General features: G+C 41.7%; 3 protein-coding genes across 3 annotated transcripts; all 3 read right to left on the minus strand.

The window, feature by feature from the left end:
* Positions 1–1,723: 1,723 nt before the first annotated feature.
* LOC128738245 (brachyurin-like) lies at positions 1,724–2,705 on the minus strand. The gene is made up of 2 exons (XM_053833241.1): positions 1,959–2,705; positions 1,724–1,897 (listed from the first exon to the last, which is right to left on the minus strand). The coding sequence occupies exons 1-2, from the start codon at positions 2,703–2,705 to the stop codon at positions 1,724–1,726; spliced, it is 921 nt and encodes a 306-aa protein (XP_053689216.1).
* Positions 2,706–4,130: 1,425 nt separating this feature from the next.
* On the minus strand, positions 4,131–5,039 carry LOC128738249 (brachyurin-like). The gene has a single exon (XM_053833246.1). It carries the CDS (start codon positions 5,013–5,015, stop codon positions 4,131–4,133), a length of 885 nt encoding a protein of 294 aa, XP_053689221.1. The 5' UTR covers positions 5,016–5,039.
* Positions 5,040–13,627: 8,588 nt separating this feature from the next.
* Positions 13,628–14,527, minus strand: LOC128736761 (brachyurin-like). Its single transcript, XM_053831247.1, has one exon. The coding sequence runs from the start codon at positions 14,525–14,527 to the stop codon at positions 13,628–13,630; it is 900 nt and encodes a 299-aa protein (XP_053687222.1).
* Between the last annotated feature and the right edge of the window lie 3,351 nt (positions 14,528–17,878).

Below are 17,878 nucleotides of genomic sequence, written 5' to 3' on the forward strand. Positions count from 1 at the left end.
TATTCTGGTGACGTGACCGACCCATCGTACTCTCCCTACTTTCGACGAGTTTACTTTGAGAATCACACCAAGTAGTGCAGTCATGCTTCACACGCGTTACGCCTACGCCATTGTTCGCTTTTTGTTTGCGCTCCACCTCCTCCTGATGAAAATCTATTCGTAACAAAACACAACAATCAAAACTCTCAAATAAACGTGGTGGGAAAGTGGCATTGATGATATTAAATTATTTAGAAATTTTTCGGGAGAGATTTTCGAATCTCTTCAAAATCCGCAATCAGCAGATTCATCTTCGATGAAGTAGCAAGATATGACGATATGTGTATTTAGCTAACAGCCACGGTCGTCGCTCTCTGCGTCATTACAGCCTGAGCAACTGATACCGATCACTCGCGAGGACTCGCACTCCCGTCCGCGTGTAAAATCGAGGGCCTAAGATGAAGAAGAAAACAATCAGAAAAGTAATGCAACATCTGTACCCTAGTGTGCCGCTAGCCCTCACGGGCAGCTGGCTGCTCACGAGTTGTTTGCCTCGTGAGTGGTTATGCAGAAAGACGCTACGACACTGTGCGTTTGCGAGTGTGTAGGTAGTAAAATGTTTGTACACTGCTGTTTTTCGTTTATTCCGGAGGCGCCATTTTGAGAATTTGCGTGGAGCGACAAATTGGCTAGCGCCGGAGGAATAAAAGAAACGCTCAAGGAAAAGCTCTACGAGCATTTGCTGACGAAATAATTTTGCATTACTGATCGACCGGATCTAAGACTGAATTTGCGTCATTATGGATAATAAAACATATTGCAAGGCTATTTTTGAACAAATTTCTGAACAAGAATTTTATATCTGCTTCATTCGATCGGTAAAGTGCTGCAAAATACAGAACACAGGACAGGAAAATTACACTTCATCAACAGAAATGCCTTCAGATGAGGGGGACTGCCTTTTCTGGAGCAACATAAGATTGACTATTGTCTATACCATCCCTACTTTCACTACTAAAGTCCGATCAAATAATGGTTCAATGACAATGGTGTCATTGTAGAAATTTGGACAACATCCAGAGCGCTAAACCCGAATGAGGAATGGTAGATGATTGTGAATAAAAAGAGTGGTTCGGCATGCGACGGAAAGCAGTTCGCAGTTTTATGGCAAAAGAAATGAGAGTAATTTGATCATCATTTTCATTGTTGGTCCATGTCCATGTTACGTATGTACGTTTACGAGCTAACACTAGTTCAGAGTAATGATTTTTTGTTTATATAAAAATATAAATACGCAAAGGTTTTCCATAGGTAAACATTTTTGGAGATAGAAAATGAAGAAATTTTAATCATTCCCGACTATTTTCAACAAAATTGGTAGAAACAGAAAATTTCACAGCCTCCAACAATATGTTTATAATTTATAGTATTATAGTCTTGTTTGAAAGTAATGTATTTTCAATATTTCAGTAGTTTTAGTCTTATCGCAAATATGCTTCGCTAAAAAGAGAAATAAAATTTATAATTATTTCAAGTGGTCTAAAACGACCTTCTGTCCTGGCATTATTACAATATTTTATTGATCGCAATGCACGCTCTAATATTTTCATTTATGGAAAGTTGTTAAGTTTGCTTTATTTATATTAAAAAAGAAAGTTTGGAGAGTCCATAGAAACTTTAAAAAACATGGTCACAATTTGCCTATTACAGTTTGATCTTTGCACTACTGGAGCATCGACCGGATCTAAGCCTGGATGATCACATCCGAGTGAGCCTGAATCCATTGCAGGAACGAGGTGGTACGAGCAAACGCGGACGGCCAGTTGCGTTCGCATCCCAGCGCCAGACCAAACGAGACAACACCGACTTGAACGGTATCTCCGCCGCGCGAAATGGTCAACGGACCACCGGAGTCGCCCTGTAGGAAAAAAAAATTAGGTTTACGCTGTACAAAGCATTGTTAATTGATGATAACTTACGCTGCAGGCACCACGACCATTGTCACCGGACAAGCAAATGTTTTCCGGCTGGATCAATCCTAAGAATCGAATATTACACGCCGTATTGGTTTGGATCGGATTATCGACGTAACGAAGAATATTCGACGCCTCCGGTATATCATCGGAGAAGCGTCCGAATCCGGAAACAGTTCCGGTGATGCCGGAGAAATCGTTCTCCACGTCACTCCAGGTCGGCAGCGTAACCGGTTGGATGCGGTCGGAGAACGTCACCGGACTTTGCATACGAACCGTGGCAATATCATTACGGATCAGCTCAGGAGTCCACTCTTGATGATAATAGATTCCCGACTGCACGAATGGAATTCGTACTTGTCCCGCTTCAGCGGCATCAGTACGATCCTGAGCTCCCAGAATGACGGTACCTCCGCTTGCTTGATCGACACAATGGGCAGCAGTTAGAATGAAGTTTGCACTCAGGACCGAACCTCCACACAATGCGCCACCCTCGGGAAACTGGGAAACCAACGCAACCTGGTACGGGAACTGACCGGGCGTGGCTACGTAGCCACCGACGATTCTACCCTCCGGTCGGTGCCTCGGCAAATCCTTCAGCTCGAGCGTCATCTGACGCATCAACTCTTTCGGGATGCGTCGCCAGTAGCGGGGCATGCGCGAGATCGGGCGCACCTTACTCCAATCGATATCGTCCGACGCCGCCGCGAGGGCAGCCAGTCCGAGCAGCAGCAGTAGAGCGGTGAACTTCATTCTTCGGCGTGATCTTTTCGAATCCGACAGACTAAGATTATGGGCTCGATTTTAGGGTGTATTTATGAGCGAGCTTATCGTGCTCCGCACGATGCGAATGATAAGGGCAGCCATGTTTACTGCTTGGTTACCTTCTTTAATTTTTTTTTGACAGATAAGTCGGTCAGTATCACGATATTTGCGCGAAATGTGGGCAATAAATTATTGGTTTTTTGCATCTACTCTGGGTGTTTCACTCGGAATTGGATTATCCAAGAGCTGCCGATGGCAGGCAGCGTGTCGCTGCTTCTGCAGCAGTTTTGTCCACGGTATATTTGAAACGATTCGGAAATTCCAAAATTTATCAGCATTGATAGCAATGTGTGGCTGACGTCAAATGACGTGCATACCTGCCAAATCCAAATATGATCGGTTTAGATCACAAACAACCTTTAGATAAGTTGAAGATTATTATGAGAAAGCATTTATTTTTAAAATGCTTTTTACGTCAAGCACTTTTTTAATTTTTACTGTTGAACTGACCTAGTATTCTTGATTGTTTCCGAAGATTTTTTGAATAACAATTTACTGCCATACACTACTTCGGTTAGCGCAAATTTCAATAGCGCTCTTCATGTCGCAAGGATTGACAGGATAACCAATCTATTTTGGACTCCATCAGCAGTCTTACATAATTTGGACACTTCTATTTGATTTTGCTGGAAGTGTCCAAATTATGTACAGCTGCTGATAATGCGTTGGTTACCCTAATAAATTTAAAACATTACTGCAGCGAAGGTACAGTACAATTGGAATTTTATTGCTTTCAATGTATTTCACTTTTCTTCTCCCAAACAGTTGAAAAGAGCCAATCAACTTAATGTAAAGAAACCAAATGTGAGTTGGGTTTTCTATGCTTTAGTATAGCAAAAAACAATTCTCACTCAATTTGCTGACGTTTCGCTTATTGGTCTTTTTCAAATGTTGGTCGAGATTATCTCAATTATTTGAAATATTGAAGCTATACCAGATACCAGAAGCATTAGATTAGTTGCAACCAAAAACGTTTTTTAACGTAGTTCGTTTAAATTAGTTTTTTCAGTTACTCAAAGTAGTAATATGAGTTTTATCATGCCTTTATAACAGTTCTAGTGACAGAAATTGGTCATAGAAACCATAATAAGACTATAATATAAGTCAAATTGTTACCTTAGGATAATTTACTAAATTAAAATAATTACTTTTTGGTTTCTGCTCGGTTTTATGTGCTTTTGATCGTAACCTTAATTCTGAATTCAAATCGAATTAAGTTTAATCAAGTTTAATTCAAACCCCAGACCCGTTTGTGATTTACCAACAACGAGAAAATAACACCAACTTTTTACATTGAGTCGCTTTTATTTGATTTTCAGTTAAGACAGTGCAGACACTAACAACGGATCCCGTTTACGAAAAGTCGGAATTATCGACGATCCATTGACGGAAGAAGGTAACCCGAACGTACACCGATGGCATTCCAATCGAGCAACCGGCGGCCGATCCAAACGAAACGATACCAACCTGCAGGGAACCACCATCGTTAACGGTCAGCGGACCACCGGAGTCTCCGTTGCATGCCGAGCGGCCACCGGCACCGGACAGGCAGATGTTCTGCGCCTGGATCAGATTGGCGTTGTTACCCCAGCTCGACAGACAGTCCGCCTGTGTCATGATCGGATTGGTCGTAAACATAACCACCGGCGAAGTGGCCTGACTGGCATCGGTTGTACGTCCAAAGCCGGAAACGGTTCCGGTCAATCCAGCGAAGGTACGGCTATCGCCTGCTGCCGGAATCCGGGCTGGCTGAACGCGATCATTGAAAGCGATGGCACTGTTCAACTGTACAACGGCGATATCGTTTCTGATGTTGGTCGGAGTGTATCCAGGATGGATCCTAATACCTCCTGCTCCGAAGCCGATTCTCTGCTGAGTTGCTTCAACAACATTTCGGTTATGAGCTCCGATAATGGCCGTTCCTCCCTGGGCATTCTGTACACAATGGGCAGCAGTCATGATGAAGTTGTTGGTCAGAACGGTTCCTCCGCACAAACCGGTACCACCGGCGAAGGTACTAAGCAGCGCGATTTGGTACGGGAACTGACCGGGAGTGGCTTCCTGACCATTGGTGATTCTACGGGATGGTGTTAGCTTGCGCAGGAACTGCAGCTCCGGTGGCAGACGAGCCCAATAGTGATCGAACTCCTCGATCGGTTTCACCTGGGACCAATCGATTTCGATCCACTCGGCGCTGGCCGCGGCCAGAATAGCGAACAAAAGCACTAGACTCTTCATCCTGAATGCATTAGCTGGTTGACCCGCTGTTGCGCTTTTATACTCGGTGCGATTTAATTGCGTGGCACCGGTAATCGGGGTTTATCTATGGTACTATGCATTTTTTATTCTTCATCATTTACGTTAATCTTTTGCAGGGATATTTTGGGAATATCAAATAGCTTCCAATCTAAACCGTTGAAGTTTATCTGATTTGCAGTGTGAATAAACCAACAACCTTGGGTTCGTCATAACCATTTCAAACTTAGAAAGCGATAGAGTCAGAATCTTCTCATGTAGAAGATTGAGGTGAAAATCCGGTACTTTATTTCAGTTGAATTTTTCGACTTATGGACGGACGTGAACCCTGCGGACAAGTAGAATCAGCTGTTCTACAGCCTAAAAGCCTATAAATCGTTTATTTCTCTTTTAGAATCTTTAATTAATCCGGCTGAAGTGTTCTCAGCAAAAGTGACAAACCCCAATTGTAGGTATATTTTTACTTAAACTGTGGGTCCTATACAGGTTAGTAATTCGATAGTAGCTTCTTCATGCGACTGTCCTGTGTTCTAACAAATATTGGTAATCACATTGGTATTTCTTTATATAATGATTAATAATTTGTAAATAATTCATCCTGCTAGGTCATCTCTTGGGAAGCTGGCGAAAAAGTTCCACAAGGCAAATGTTTTTCAGGATTCAGCACTCGCTCGCGGTTGTTTAATGCACTTGTTGCAACGCCACCCTGAATTGGAAAAAAAGAACGGTGTGAACTTGTGCCCACAACGTCCTTTCTGAGCCCTAAAGAGTATTTACTATGGACGAGATGGCGTTTTTTTGCTACCACTCGAGTAACGAGTCCCTGCCGCTAAGGAATTTATTTACAAACAGCGATAAGGAAATTTACACTGTGCTAATCTTGGAATCAGCCTTAAGGGCCAAGCAGAATGCTGCGTCAACGCATCCTCCAGTGTTATTCTGACAGTTTTCCCATGGGTTTATTGTCAAATTGACGCTGACGGACGCGTTGATGCAGCATTCTATTTGGCCCTTTACACCGCCAATTTGAGAAGGTGGAGTTTTTTTGATTACAAGTTTTAGTATTGCTTTCGTTAATTTAGTATGCTTTTACCAAACTGCCTGCATCCTAAGCCCACCTCTGAGCAAACTGTTGACAGTAGAAGTGAAAGCTCTCCACGTTTTCGGACGAAGGGGTCTCTCCTACATATCCGCTTAACAGATACGTCAAAAGCACAGCCAAGGTATTCAATACCACAGGGTGACATTGCCGAGGGAATTGTTACCAAAAACAGACTATTGTTTGGAAACGAAAAGCTTTTGAAATCCCGATTTCAAACATACAGAAGCTTTAAAAAGGCTCAACGCAAATCATCAAACTTAATTCCATCTCGAAGTATCTAGCGAAGTAAGAAGTGCGCGCAGTGATGATAAAGTGATGATCGTATTCATATGCCAGTCCTCGTCGTTAGGTTTTCGTTTGCAATTTTGATTGGTTATTTGGTTGGTCCTCGACAGCTTCAGGTAAATTGGTTATATGCTTCCTTAGGTAAGATTAGCACTCATGATTAATGGTTTAATTCGGCGTTCGCTGTTTGCTAGTGAAGTAACGTGGTAAATATTTGCCTCGATTCTGCATTGCGATCGGGCTTGCTCCGATCAGAAACGTCCCGATCGACGTGTGTTATAGTATACGATGTATTACGAATGAAGCGCAATTTCTGATCGGATCCGGCTCCGATTGGTATGTAGAATACAGGCGATTAATCTAACCCAGACACGTACCCGCTTTCCCATCTGCATTTCCCCTTACTAACCAATGAGCGGTTACAGGCTAATATTATTCTTAACCTGATTTCTGCTTTGCGTTTTAGTCTGGTATACTGATTTTCCACCGCCTCGTTCTGTCACGTCCGCGTCATCGGCAAAGCAGATAAATTGACTGGGTTTATTAAAAATCGTGCCCCGCATATCGATAACCGCTCGTCATATAAACCTTCAAGCACAAGATTGAATAGCAGGCAGGAAAGATCAACTCCTTGTCGAAGCCCCAGGCGATACTGGATCCCATCTATCGTAGTCATGGTAAGTCCAGTAAGCTGACCCGGAAAGACATTTTCGTCAAGGATTTTTAAAGCACTTCACGGTTTACACTATCATATGCAGCTTTGAAATCAATGAACAGGTGATGCGTAGGGATTCGAAATTCGGTCCTAATCCAGTTCCGTGAGTTTCGGGTTGCAGTATGTGGAGACTTACAAGAGATGTTTCATCAATTACACAGGTCTGCATCAAAAAAACTGCATAGGATTTTTCAACTGATTCTTATAGATTTTTGTCCCCTGAATTCAGAAAAAATTTTAAAAATTGTCCATCACGTCACGTTTTCATGTAATACTTGTTGAAATATCTTAAAAGTTGGTTTTAGACATAAAGCAGCAGAAATATCCCAGATGTAAATTATATTAAAAAATTGATTTTTACATCAGAATTGTATTTATTAATATAAACCCTCCATGTTTTGGAAGAAAATCATACACGATGGAGAAACTATGGAGAGCATTATTTTAAAGCAAATTTGGTGCTCTCAAATACATCCACCTGCGCTCAGTTGACTGTACTGCCTTATAGAAGCAAATTTGATAAAATCATGTATGAAACATTTGTAGAACTGAATGCAATCTACAATCTTTCTGAATTGAGTACTCCATTACTTTTGTATTTTCGTGGTAATATTATTGCAACTTTATCCTTAGCTCAAACAAACGTTCTATTTATAAAACAAGGCTTAAAGGCCGTCTTTTTTTATAAATGGAAAAAATAATGCACTACTCTATTCAACAAAATTGTAGATTATATTCTACTCTATAAATGCTTCTTACATATCTTTTACAGATTTTGCTTCTGTGTGGCACAGCAGTTGAATTTGCATAAGTGAGCGTACCTTAGTATATTAACCCAGTGTTGAAGGGCAAAAAAAGAGTAAATATAAAAATTACAGTCCAGTAGTACTTTTCCTGTATTTATTAAGTAAAAATTTACTGAAATAACAGAAAAAGATTTTATTTAGGTTTTTATTACGAATTTGTGATAATAAGTTTTCCATCTAATTTGTGACTTTTCCATATAAGAAGCATAAACAAAAAATCTGTACGTGATGGAGAAAAACGGAAATCAGTTTTGGATTCGGAAAACATATGATTCACCTAAAATATCGCATGCATCTGAAATTTTTTTTATTTTTGCAGACCTGTGTTATCGATGGGATTGGAAGATCAGTATTGCCAGCTATTCTACTGGAAAGAGACATCGACGATAGGTATGCCAGAATCGTGGTATCGTGAATAAACACTACTTGGACGACATGCTTGCCAGCGTAGAAACGGAGGAAGAAGCTGTGAGGCTGGCACACGACGTGAAACGCATCCACGCCGTTGGAGGGTTTGGAATGCGAAATTGGCTCTCAAACTCAAACAACTGTCCCTAGTATTCTTGCAGGAAGAAGCGACAAATGAGAAGAACCTAGGAGTCGGGGAAGAGAACACTACTGAGAAGATATTGGGGTTTTGGTGGAACACGACTACAGACTGCTTCACCTTCAAAATATCTCCGCGATACGACCAAGACCTGCTGTCGGGAAGCCGGCGACCCACTAAACGTGAGGTACTTCGGACACTCATGATGACGTTCGACCCGCTCGGCTTTATTTCGCATTTTCTAATGTACTTAAAGATACTCCTGCAGGAGATCTGGAGAACCTCAGTTGAATGAGGAACGCCCATCGAAGAGCCACAGTTCCAGAAGTGGTTGATGTGGTTGAAGGTTCTGCCGGAAGTGACCAACATCCAGATCCCCTGATGTTACAGGCTATCTACGCCCCTAGAAAGTAACATCTAGATGCACACGTTTGTTGACGCGGGTGAGCAAACAGCAAACAGAGTTGCCCAATCGCTATCTACGAAGATATCAGAACGCTACTTCTGGACCAACTCCAGAGATGTTCTATGCTGGATAAACTCTGATCATCGCCGGGACAGCCCATTCGTGGCATTTCGAGTGAGCGAGATTCTGGAGACTACCGATGCGAAGCAGTGGAGGTGGATTCCAACGAAACAGAATGTGGCTGACGAAGGAACTAAATGGACACGCCTTCCCGATCTCAATCCTTCCAGCCGCTGGTTTCAAGGACCAGAGTTTCTTCGGAAATGTAAAGCAGATTGGCCTGCTACTCCTCGTTGTGGAGCGACAGATACGGAGCTGCGAGCTTACCTGTTAACGCACGTTCCCGCGACAGAACCTGTCATTGACCCGCAGAACTTCTCAACGTGGACAACCACGCTCCGAAGCACGACGTACATTTTTCGATACATATGCAACTCAAAGCAGATGATCACCACGAATCGTCGAAAAGGTGGGCCGCTGACGTAGCAAGAATTAATTAGAACTGAAACTTTTCTTCATCGTCTCGCCCAGCAGAGCGAATACGCTGACGTAATTGCTACTATCAACGGTAATCGCCTGAGTGGAACTGAGGTGAAATCCATCCCAAAGAGCAGCTCTATTGCATACTTCTGTCCTTTCCTTGATGAGAAGGACCAGTTGAGAGTCCGTGGCCGGACCGGTGCATGCCCGGCGATCGATTACGACGCAGTCAATCCTATCATCCTTCCGGGCAAACACCACATCACTCGTCTGATAGTGCTCTACTACCATCGCAAGTACCACCACCAAAACCATAATACTGTCTTCAATGAGGTTAGACAGCGGTACAGGATCCCCCGCCTCAAGTCCGTCTACAATACAATCCGGAAACAATGCCAGAAATGTATGAACGAAGCGGCAACTCCACGACCGCCAGCCATGAGCGACTTGCCACCAGCACGTCTGACCGCCTACTCTCCGTTTACACATATGGGAGTGGATCTTGATTTCCGCAAACCGTAAAACAGAGAAACGCTGGGTGCTAATAGCTTCCTGTTTGACCATCCGTGCCAGACGGTTGCAAATTGCACGCACACTCAGTACCGATTCCTGCGTTTTGGCTTTACGTAACGTCATAGGTTGGAGGGGTACACCGGCAGTCATCTATAGTGAGCAAGGGACCAATTTTCGTGGTGCTAGTAAGGAGCTGAAGGCTGCTCTCGAAAGTCTAGATCGGGAACGCCTGATGACCGAGTTCACTACTACCCACACTAGCTGGAGTTTCAACCCTCCAGCCTCCCTGCATATGGGCGGACCGTGGGAGCGTCTAATCCGCGCAGTCAGAATCTCTGTAAGCTACTGTCGAATCGTCCGATCTCCTACGAGATATTGGAAAACGCGCTGATAGAAGTGGAGAGATGATCAACTCGCGACCACTGAACAGCATACCGTTGGAAGACGACGACTCGCCCTTGGTCACCCCAAACGACTTCTTGCTAGGCTCGTCTAGTGGATTAAAGCCATGGGTACATCTCGACGACAATCCTACAAGGCTTCGAAACTGTTGGCAGCTTTCTCAAGCTTTGGCCAATCAATTCTGGAGACAATGGATACGCGACTATTTACCATCCATCACTCGCCGAACCAAATGGCTTGAACCAGTGAGATCCATTAAGACCGGGGACATCGTGATAATCGTTGATCCGAGCTTCCCGCGAAACTGCTGGCCGAAAGGACGAATTATAGCCACGAAGCCTGGAGTTGACGGTCAAGTGAGTTGGGCAACAATCCAGACCGCCAACGGCATCTACGAGCGTCCAGGGGGGGGGGGAATGTTGATCCCGCCACGTCCAGGGACCGGCCGATGCCTCATTGCTCCTATCGCTACTAACGCTCAAGCGTCAACGCAACTACGCCCAGTCACTGTCGAAGGGATCGTCGATAGCACGAACGGCCATGCGAAGGTCAGGAAACGAGTCAAATGTAAACAGGCCGGGAACAAAAGACAATCGCACATGTGATCAGAAACGATTAAACTGTTTGCTCTTTTATATAAATATTCTGCTAAATCATTGTAAAATAAGTGCTAAACTACGCTAAATCTGCTTAATTATAGTGCCGATACTACTAAACTATTAGGTACTAGTGAATTTATAGTCTTGAACCTAATAATACTGCGATATTTGAAGATTTAGTGACACTATACTGCCGTGAATCGCATATCAGTCCCATATGTATTTTTTGTGATTTTGAGTTTAATCGCTGAACAGTATTAGTTATCATTGTTCTTTAGGTTGTAAGAAAAAAATAGCTAGTTTCATTTCAAAAAATATAAAAAAAATATCAGGTCAGTTTGTCCCATCTTAAAAGTAATCGCATATCAGTCCCACAGCGGTGGCCGCAGGAAGAAGATATAATATATCCCATACTTTAAAGCTCAAATGAATGATAACACAATTTTATCAACTCTTACGTACTTTATTTACTCATATTTACTCTTATTATAGATAAAATGTTAGCAAACATCACAGATCGTTCGTCAAATATGCGTTACTGGTTTTGTTCTGGTAATTCAATCCAAAATTGTTTTTTAGTTTCGTCTACTAATGCAACGATGGTTTTAATCAATGATTTTTTCCTTCCATCGTCAATCATCCGTCAAAATTTTGGTTGATTTTGTCTTTTTAAATGATTTTCAATATCAAATTCATCAGACATGACTATTTTTTCTTGCTTCGTTGTAAAAATCTTGCAATGGTTTTGGTTTAGCCCATTCACAGAGTTGCTGTAATGAAATTCGTGATCCTTTTTTTACAACTACGTATCTGATGTTGTCGATATAGGGTCGAGGCTTCAACTTATTTAAAACATATTGAGATACGCTGAAAACATTTGTAAAAAAAACTGTCGGGAAGCATATCCATAATTTCAACGTTGTTTTTGGCATTTCGTATCGAGAACTTAACGAGCACGTTTTCCAGGAGATATTAAAAATTTTAAATAAACACTTTAAGCGAAACAATCAACTTTGACAGTTACACCGTAAATAGAAACCGGTCATAGCGGGACTGATATGCAATTATTTTGCAGTCTGTCATGCAAAATAATGGCATATCAGTCCCATTGTTTTTTTATACAAAAATATTATAATTTTATTGTATAGTACTACAAAAGTATTAAAAACATTGTAATACATATTCTTGAGTCAAGTTAATAACGGTATGTCATGCGATATTTTTCTTATCTTGATAAACATGATCACAGGGTTTCATCACTGTTTTCTCCGATTGATGAATTTCCATATGGGACTGATATGCGATTCACGGCATTATAATAATTGTTAACCTATGCCCCGTTTATTCACAGCTAAATGCTAATTTCGAGGCGTTCTATTATATTTTTCCAATTAACTTATGTTTAGTAGACTTATCTAAGGTGAGAAATGAGAGTGCTTAAAATTAACTTAGACAATAATCCTCATATAAACTACATTCAAAGATCAGGCGGTCAAATAGTAAAACTTCTCGCGAGATCCCGCTCATTAAAGGGACACGATCGTTAAAATATCTACTGTACTTTTTTTCCACTGTTCATTCTACTACACGCGGTAACGAATCACCAAAACTGAGTTACAATATTACTATATATTAATTAGAATTGTATTTTGTAATAGTTTAATTATTGTAAAATTTGTTCCTGTAAGACTGCAGAGCCGAATAAATTCCATTGATTGATTGATTAATTAGAATTAATTTACAAAATTTAACTTCCTTCATACAGGAATTTTGTAATTTTACGTTCCTTGGATTACACACTTTGGAATAAATTCACAAAATTGTGCATTCGTTTTTTACCGCACCAACAGAACTGCTAGAGGATCTACCGTAGGGTGAAGATTTAGTCCGTTGTATATCGATCCTCCATGAAGCCAGTCTAATTACTTCCCACAAATCTATTAGCTATTAGTTACAGTTGATGGCAGATGACTTGGGAAAGCACTTTGTAGGCGACATTCAGGATAGTATTCGTTCTGTGTCCCAAATCTTAATAATCAATTGCTGCAAACAGCTGGCCAATTTGTTTGGGTTCAGTTTGATAATTTCCGCTTCAATGCCATCATTTTCTGCTGCTTTGTTGTTCTTCAACTTTAACTTCGCTTCGCTTGGAGTCCTAGGACGCTGCCGAACGACGGAGTAAATTTATGTGCTCGAAGAGCTGAGTTCATGCAAACTTCATCGCTTTCGTTAAGTGTTTGAAGGTTAGCCAGTCCTTATCTGGGTTATCAAAAGAATTGAATTGAAATACCTAAATCGAAGTGCATACATATATTAGGTTGGTTGAAGGGGTTTTTGGTTAGTTCTACATTATCCAGTAGCGCTGTCTTATGACTATGCGTGCAGTCAGTAGCGACATTGGGTGCTTGAGATGTTCAGGATTGTTAGAAGGTAAAAAGAATTTTTTGGCCTACTTTAACGCAAAAAGTTTGCATAAAAAACGAATTTAGTGTACAATGTTTGCTTATTATATTTATATATCGTAATATTTACATTACTCGTTAGATCCCTTCAAGTTATTAGCTAGAGACAACAAATTTAATTGGAAAAGCCGTCATGGAACATTCTCTCTTAAATAAACAACACTCATAACTCAACTGTGTTTTGCAATTTATAAACCTTCTACACTCTCTAAATCACCTATTCCGGATGATCAAAGATATAATCTGAGTTGTCTTCGATCCACGACAGGAAGTAGGTAACGCGCGCAAACACCGACGGCATTCCGATGGCGCACCCGGCTGCAGATCCGAACGATACGAGACCCACTTGTAGTGTCCTTCCAACTTCATAGATCGTCAGGGGACCTCCGGAATCTCCACCGCAGGTGGCCCGCTGGTTAACTCCGGACAAGCAAATGTTCATCGCGTCTATGATGTCTGCATTGTTACCCCAAGCATCCAAACATTGGGAATTTGTCATAATCGGATTGCTCACGTAACGTAGCGTATCCGCAACATAATTATTACTATCCGAAATACGTCCAAAGCCGGAAACGGTTCCAATAAGTCCCGAGAAAGTTCGAGAATCGTAGTGAGAAGGAAGCCAAACCGGTTGTACGTTGTCGGTAAAAATGATTGGAACATTCAGTCTCACGGTGGCCACATCGTTCCGTAAAGTGGTCGGAACGTACTCTGAATGAATGGTAATGCCTTCGGCACTGAAACTGCACGACTGTTGAGATGGTTCATTGTTCATCCGGTTGTGGGCTCCAACCAAGGCTACACCTCCACTGGCATCCACCACGCAATGAGCGGCAGTTAGTATATAATTGTTGGTCAGCACCGAAGCACCACACAATGCAGACGCCACACCATAGTCGGATATCACTGCAACCTGATACGGGAACTGACCGGGATAGCTTTCATAGCCATTGACGATCCTGCGGTTCGGTGCTGCGTGACGCAATGCCTGCAGCTCCGCCGGCAAACGAGCCCAGTAGTGATCGAACTCCTCGATGGGACGCACCTTGCTCCAGTCGATGTCAGCGGCCGCCACCACGGTCACCAGTATCGACGACAGCAGTACCAATGACTTCATGCTGGGTTTTTTGATTACGTATACTGGCGATATATGCCGCGCTATCAGGTTTTATAGCTCCTACATGGTCAGCTTATCGAAGCAGATTTCGGTTATCGCGGGAAATTTTGACCGATTGTATGCGGTACAGGTCGGTCAAAACCTCGGATCGATGGTTACACCCATTCGACGCTAGTTGTCCGAACAACAAACAGGGTAAAATATGTGCTGACATGAAAATTGTTTGAAGGAAAAGTCGGTTCAACTTGTCTCACATTCGTTCATTATCTTGGGTTCGTGCTAACTCTAACCTAAAATTTGACAGATCGACTTCAAAGGAGATCAATTTTAGATTATTTTATGGATGCTTCGACAGCAGACCAGGGTGAATCAAGTTTATAAACGAATTTTGCGGTAGTAATGTTGAAAATATGAAACATCATGAAAAACAACTTTCATTGCAGATTTTACACGCTTCCTGTTAATCAAGTTATGATGGACGATTCGTTCGAACATTTCGATATCTGTTGTTTTTTTGAACGATTACAAGTGGTCGTCATAAACTTAGCGAAACCTAATATGCGATATAAAAGTGTCTGCTGGCTGGCACATAGACAAGATTGTCATATTTAGTTTCGTGCCGGATGTAGTTTTACAGGCTGGAATAACAGAACTGGGACTATTGAAGCATTTTAGTACATAAAATATTCGCTACATTCTACTAACTACTATAAAGTGACCATCAAATTATTTCTAGCTCAATAGAGGATACGAGATGGGCTTTCGGTTTGTCTTCGCTAATATCGTCTGCAGTATCTTTCAGTTGAATATGGCAAGGGCGTGTATGTCCTCCATGAGTAGCGGGGTTTTGTGCATTGTCAGTTTGGTACAGCGGCGTATGCTTTTTGATCGTAGCGTTTTACGAAGGATAAAGTAGTCCCGATGTCCCACTTAAATGCCCTGAATCTCCTTACTAGTGTTATTGTTTCCGGTCACCAGTGATCCTAAATATATGAACTTATGTACCACTTGTAGATCGTTGCCGTCAACGGTTACCGTCCGGGGGAAACGCGCGTTTGTTCTCTTTGAGCCTCGTTCATGTATTTGGTCTACGATACATTTATTTCTAGCCCAATCCTCCTAGACTCCGCTTTCAGTTTGGTGTGGTTTGCCTCCGCCGTTGCAAAGTTCCTGATTATGATATCAAAATCATCTGCAAATTCTAAAAGTTTTTTTCATGGTTTCGATCGACTGTATCGGTGCTTTAAAATTATTAAAGATGTGATGCCATTTCCATACGGTCGTTGATAATAAATAAATTGTCAAACGGTCCTACATGCGGCACTATTTTTCGTGTCCTCAAATATCACGGCATAAAAAGAGGATTTGTATACTATACACTAAAAAGATTTGTCGAGACGGCATCTGTTGAAAACCGTAAAAAACCGGAAGAAAACGAAGTGTTAGAACTGCGTTAGAAAAACGGCAGGAAAGATGCAAACTGCTGTTCTGTCGGCACGGTGTTTCAGAAGTGATATATTCTGATGAGAAGTTGTTTGTTCTTCAAACACCACATCATGCTCAAAACGATCGGTTGTGGTCGGTTTCGATCATGGACGTTCCAAAGCACAAACGGAATGTACCACGATTCCAAAATTCATCAACGGTCATGGTATGGGGAGGCATTTCAAAGAAAGGGAAACTTCCGCTTGTATTTATTGACAAGGGTGTGAAAGTTAATGCAAAATACTATCAGGAAATAGTGTTAAAACAAAATTTAATACTTTATAATACTTAATACTTTCGGGGAATGTATGGTGAAGAAGATTACGGTTTTCAACAGGATGGAACTCCAGCCACGCTGCAAATCGTGTGAAGACGTGGTGCAAAACCAATCCGATGGATTTCATAGCGAAAAAGTAAGGCCTCCAAGTTCTTCTGATTTGAACCCATTGGATTTTTGTAAATGGGGTACATGCTCAAGGATTATAAATATCATAATTTGATACGGGATGATATTCCGATTGAAGTAGTGCGTGCCGCATATAACAACTTTAAAAAGCTTTTTGGTGAATGACCCTCGGGGTTAAAGCCACTCTAATAATAATTATAAAATCAGAGGGGTTGTGCACAAGACACGACCGCATAGGTGACGTAGGACTACGTAAGTCTCTTTGCAGCGGTAGTAGGATGTATCCATGTATGTAATAATACGATTCTTCATGTATACAACCTACATACGCAACGTTTATCAAAGTAGTAACATTGTATACGTTCAATCCTCAACCGATTTTGGAGTTATATCCATGAATTGATTGAATCTATTTTATTAAAACGTATCGAAGTCACTCTAAACCAAACAGTAAATCAATTTTCATGATCTGTTCCTACGTTGAATAGTGCTTTTCCTCTGGTAATCGGTAGGCGGTACGCGCGAGTTTTCAAAAAGCTGCCTGCCCGATGTGTAGCAAGCTAGCTGCTTGCCGATGTGTCGTCAACGAAAGCCGCTGACCGACTGACGATGCGCAGTAAAAGGCATAGCAGCCAAAACCATATCGTTCACTGGCGGATGAGTCGATGGATTCTTCGGTTTGTTGGCGTCTCGCTTGGTGAATTTGGAAGTCTTCGTTGCCTTATCTGGTAGAGATGGTCGGGTATGAAAATTTGAATACCCGAACCCGACCCGTACTCGATTAAGAAAAAAATTTTTTAACCCGTATCCGGTTTCAAAAACAAAAATTAAGAACCCGTACCCGACCCGAACCCGCAAATTATTTTTTTCAATACCCGACCTCGACCCGAACCCGGCGGGTACGGGTGCGGGATTCGGGCAAATTTTCCGCTACCCGACCATCTCTATTATCCGTTCGATTAATTCAACTAATCGAATAACACAAGGAATATTCGAATAATTTTTTATCGAATACTGCCAGCACGAGTAGTTGAACTGATCGAATAGTTCAATGAGTAGGGAAAGGGCGGTAAAGACGGACACCTTAAGGTAAAGACTCAATATCTACTCAAATATAACTGTATTGATCGCAATTTTCATGCAAACTGATCCTTTAAGTCTCTGTCTAATAAAGTTAAATTGTGTGCTAGAAAATTTCTTCCAAAATTTATGATTTTTTTAATATTATAAACATTATGTATAAATCAGAGTTTCTGTGCAGGGGCGGGAAAGACGGACACTCGCAAAAAGGTGTCACGCGTCGTCGAATTATCAGTATTAAGAAAGATTAACATATTTCATCATGGGTTTAGGAAAGAATTGGTTTGAGAAAACCCCCTTCCCGATCCCCCCTTTGAGCGAGAAAATAAAATCGTTCCCTTCAATATTTTAATTGGTGACGAATTAATCTTTTCTAAAAG

Source organism: Sabethes cyaneus, chromosome 2, assembly GCF_943734655.1.
Source record: "Sabethes cyaneus chromosome 2, idSabCyanKW18_F2, whole genome shotgun sequence".
Lineage (NCBI taxonomy): Eukaryota > Metazoa > Arthropoda > Insecta > Diptera > Culicidae > Sabethes > Sabethes cyaneus.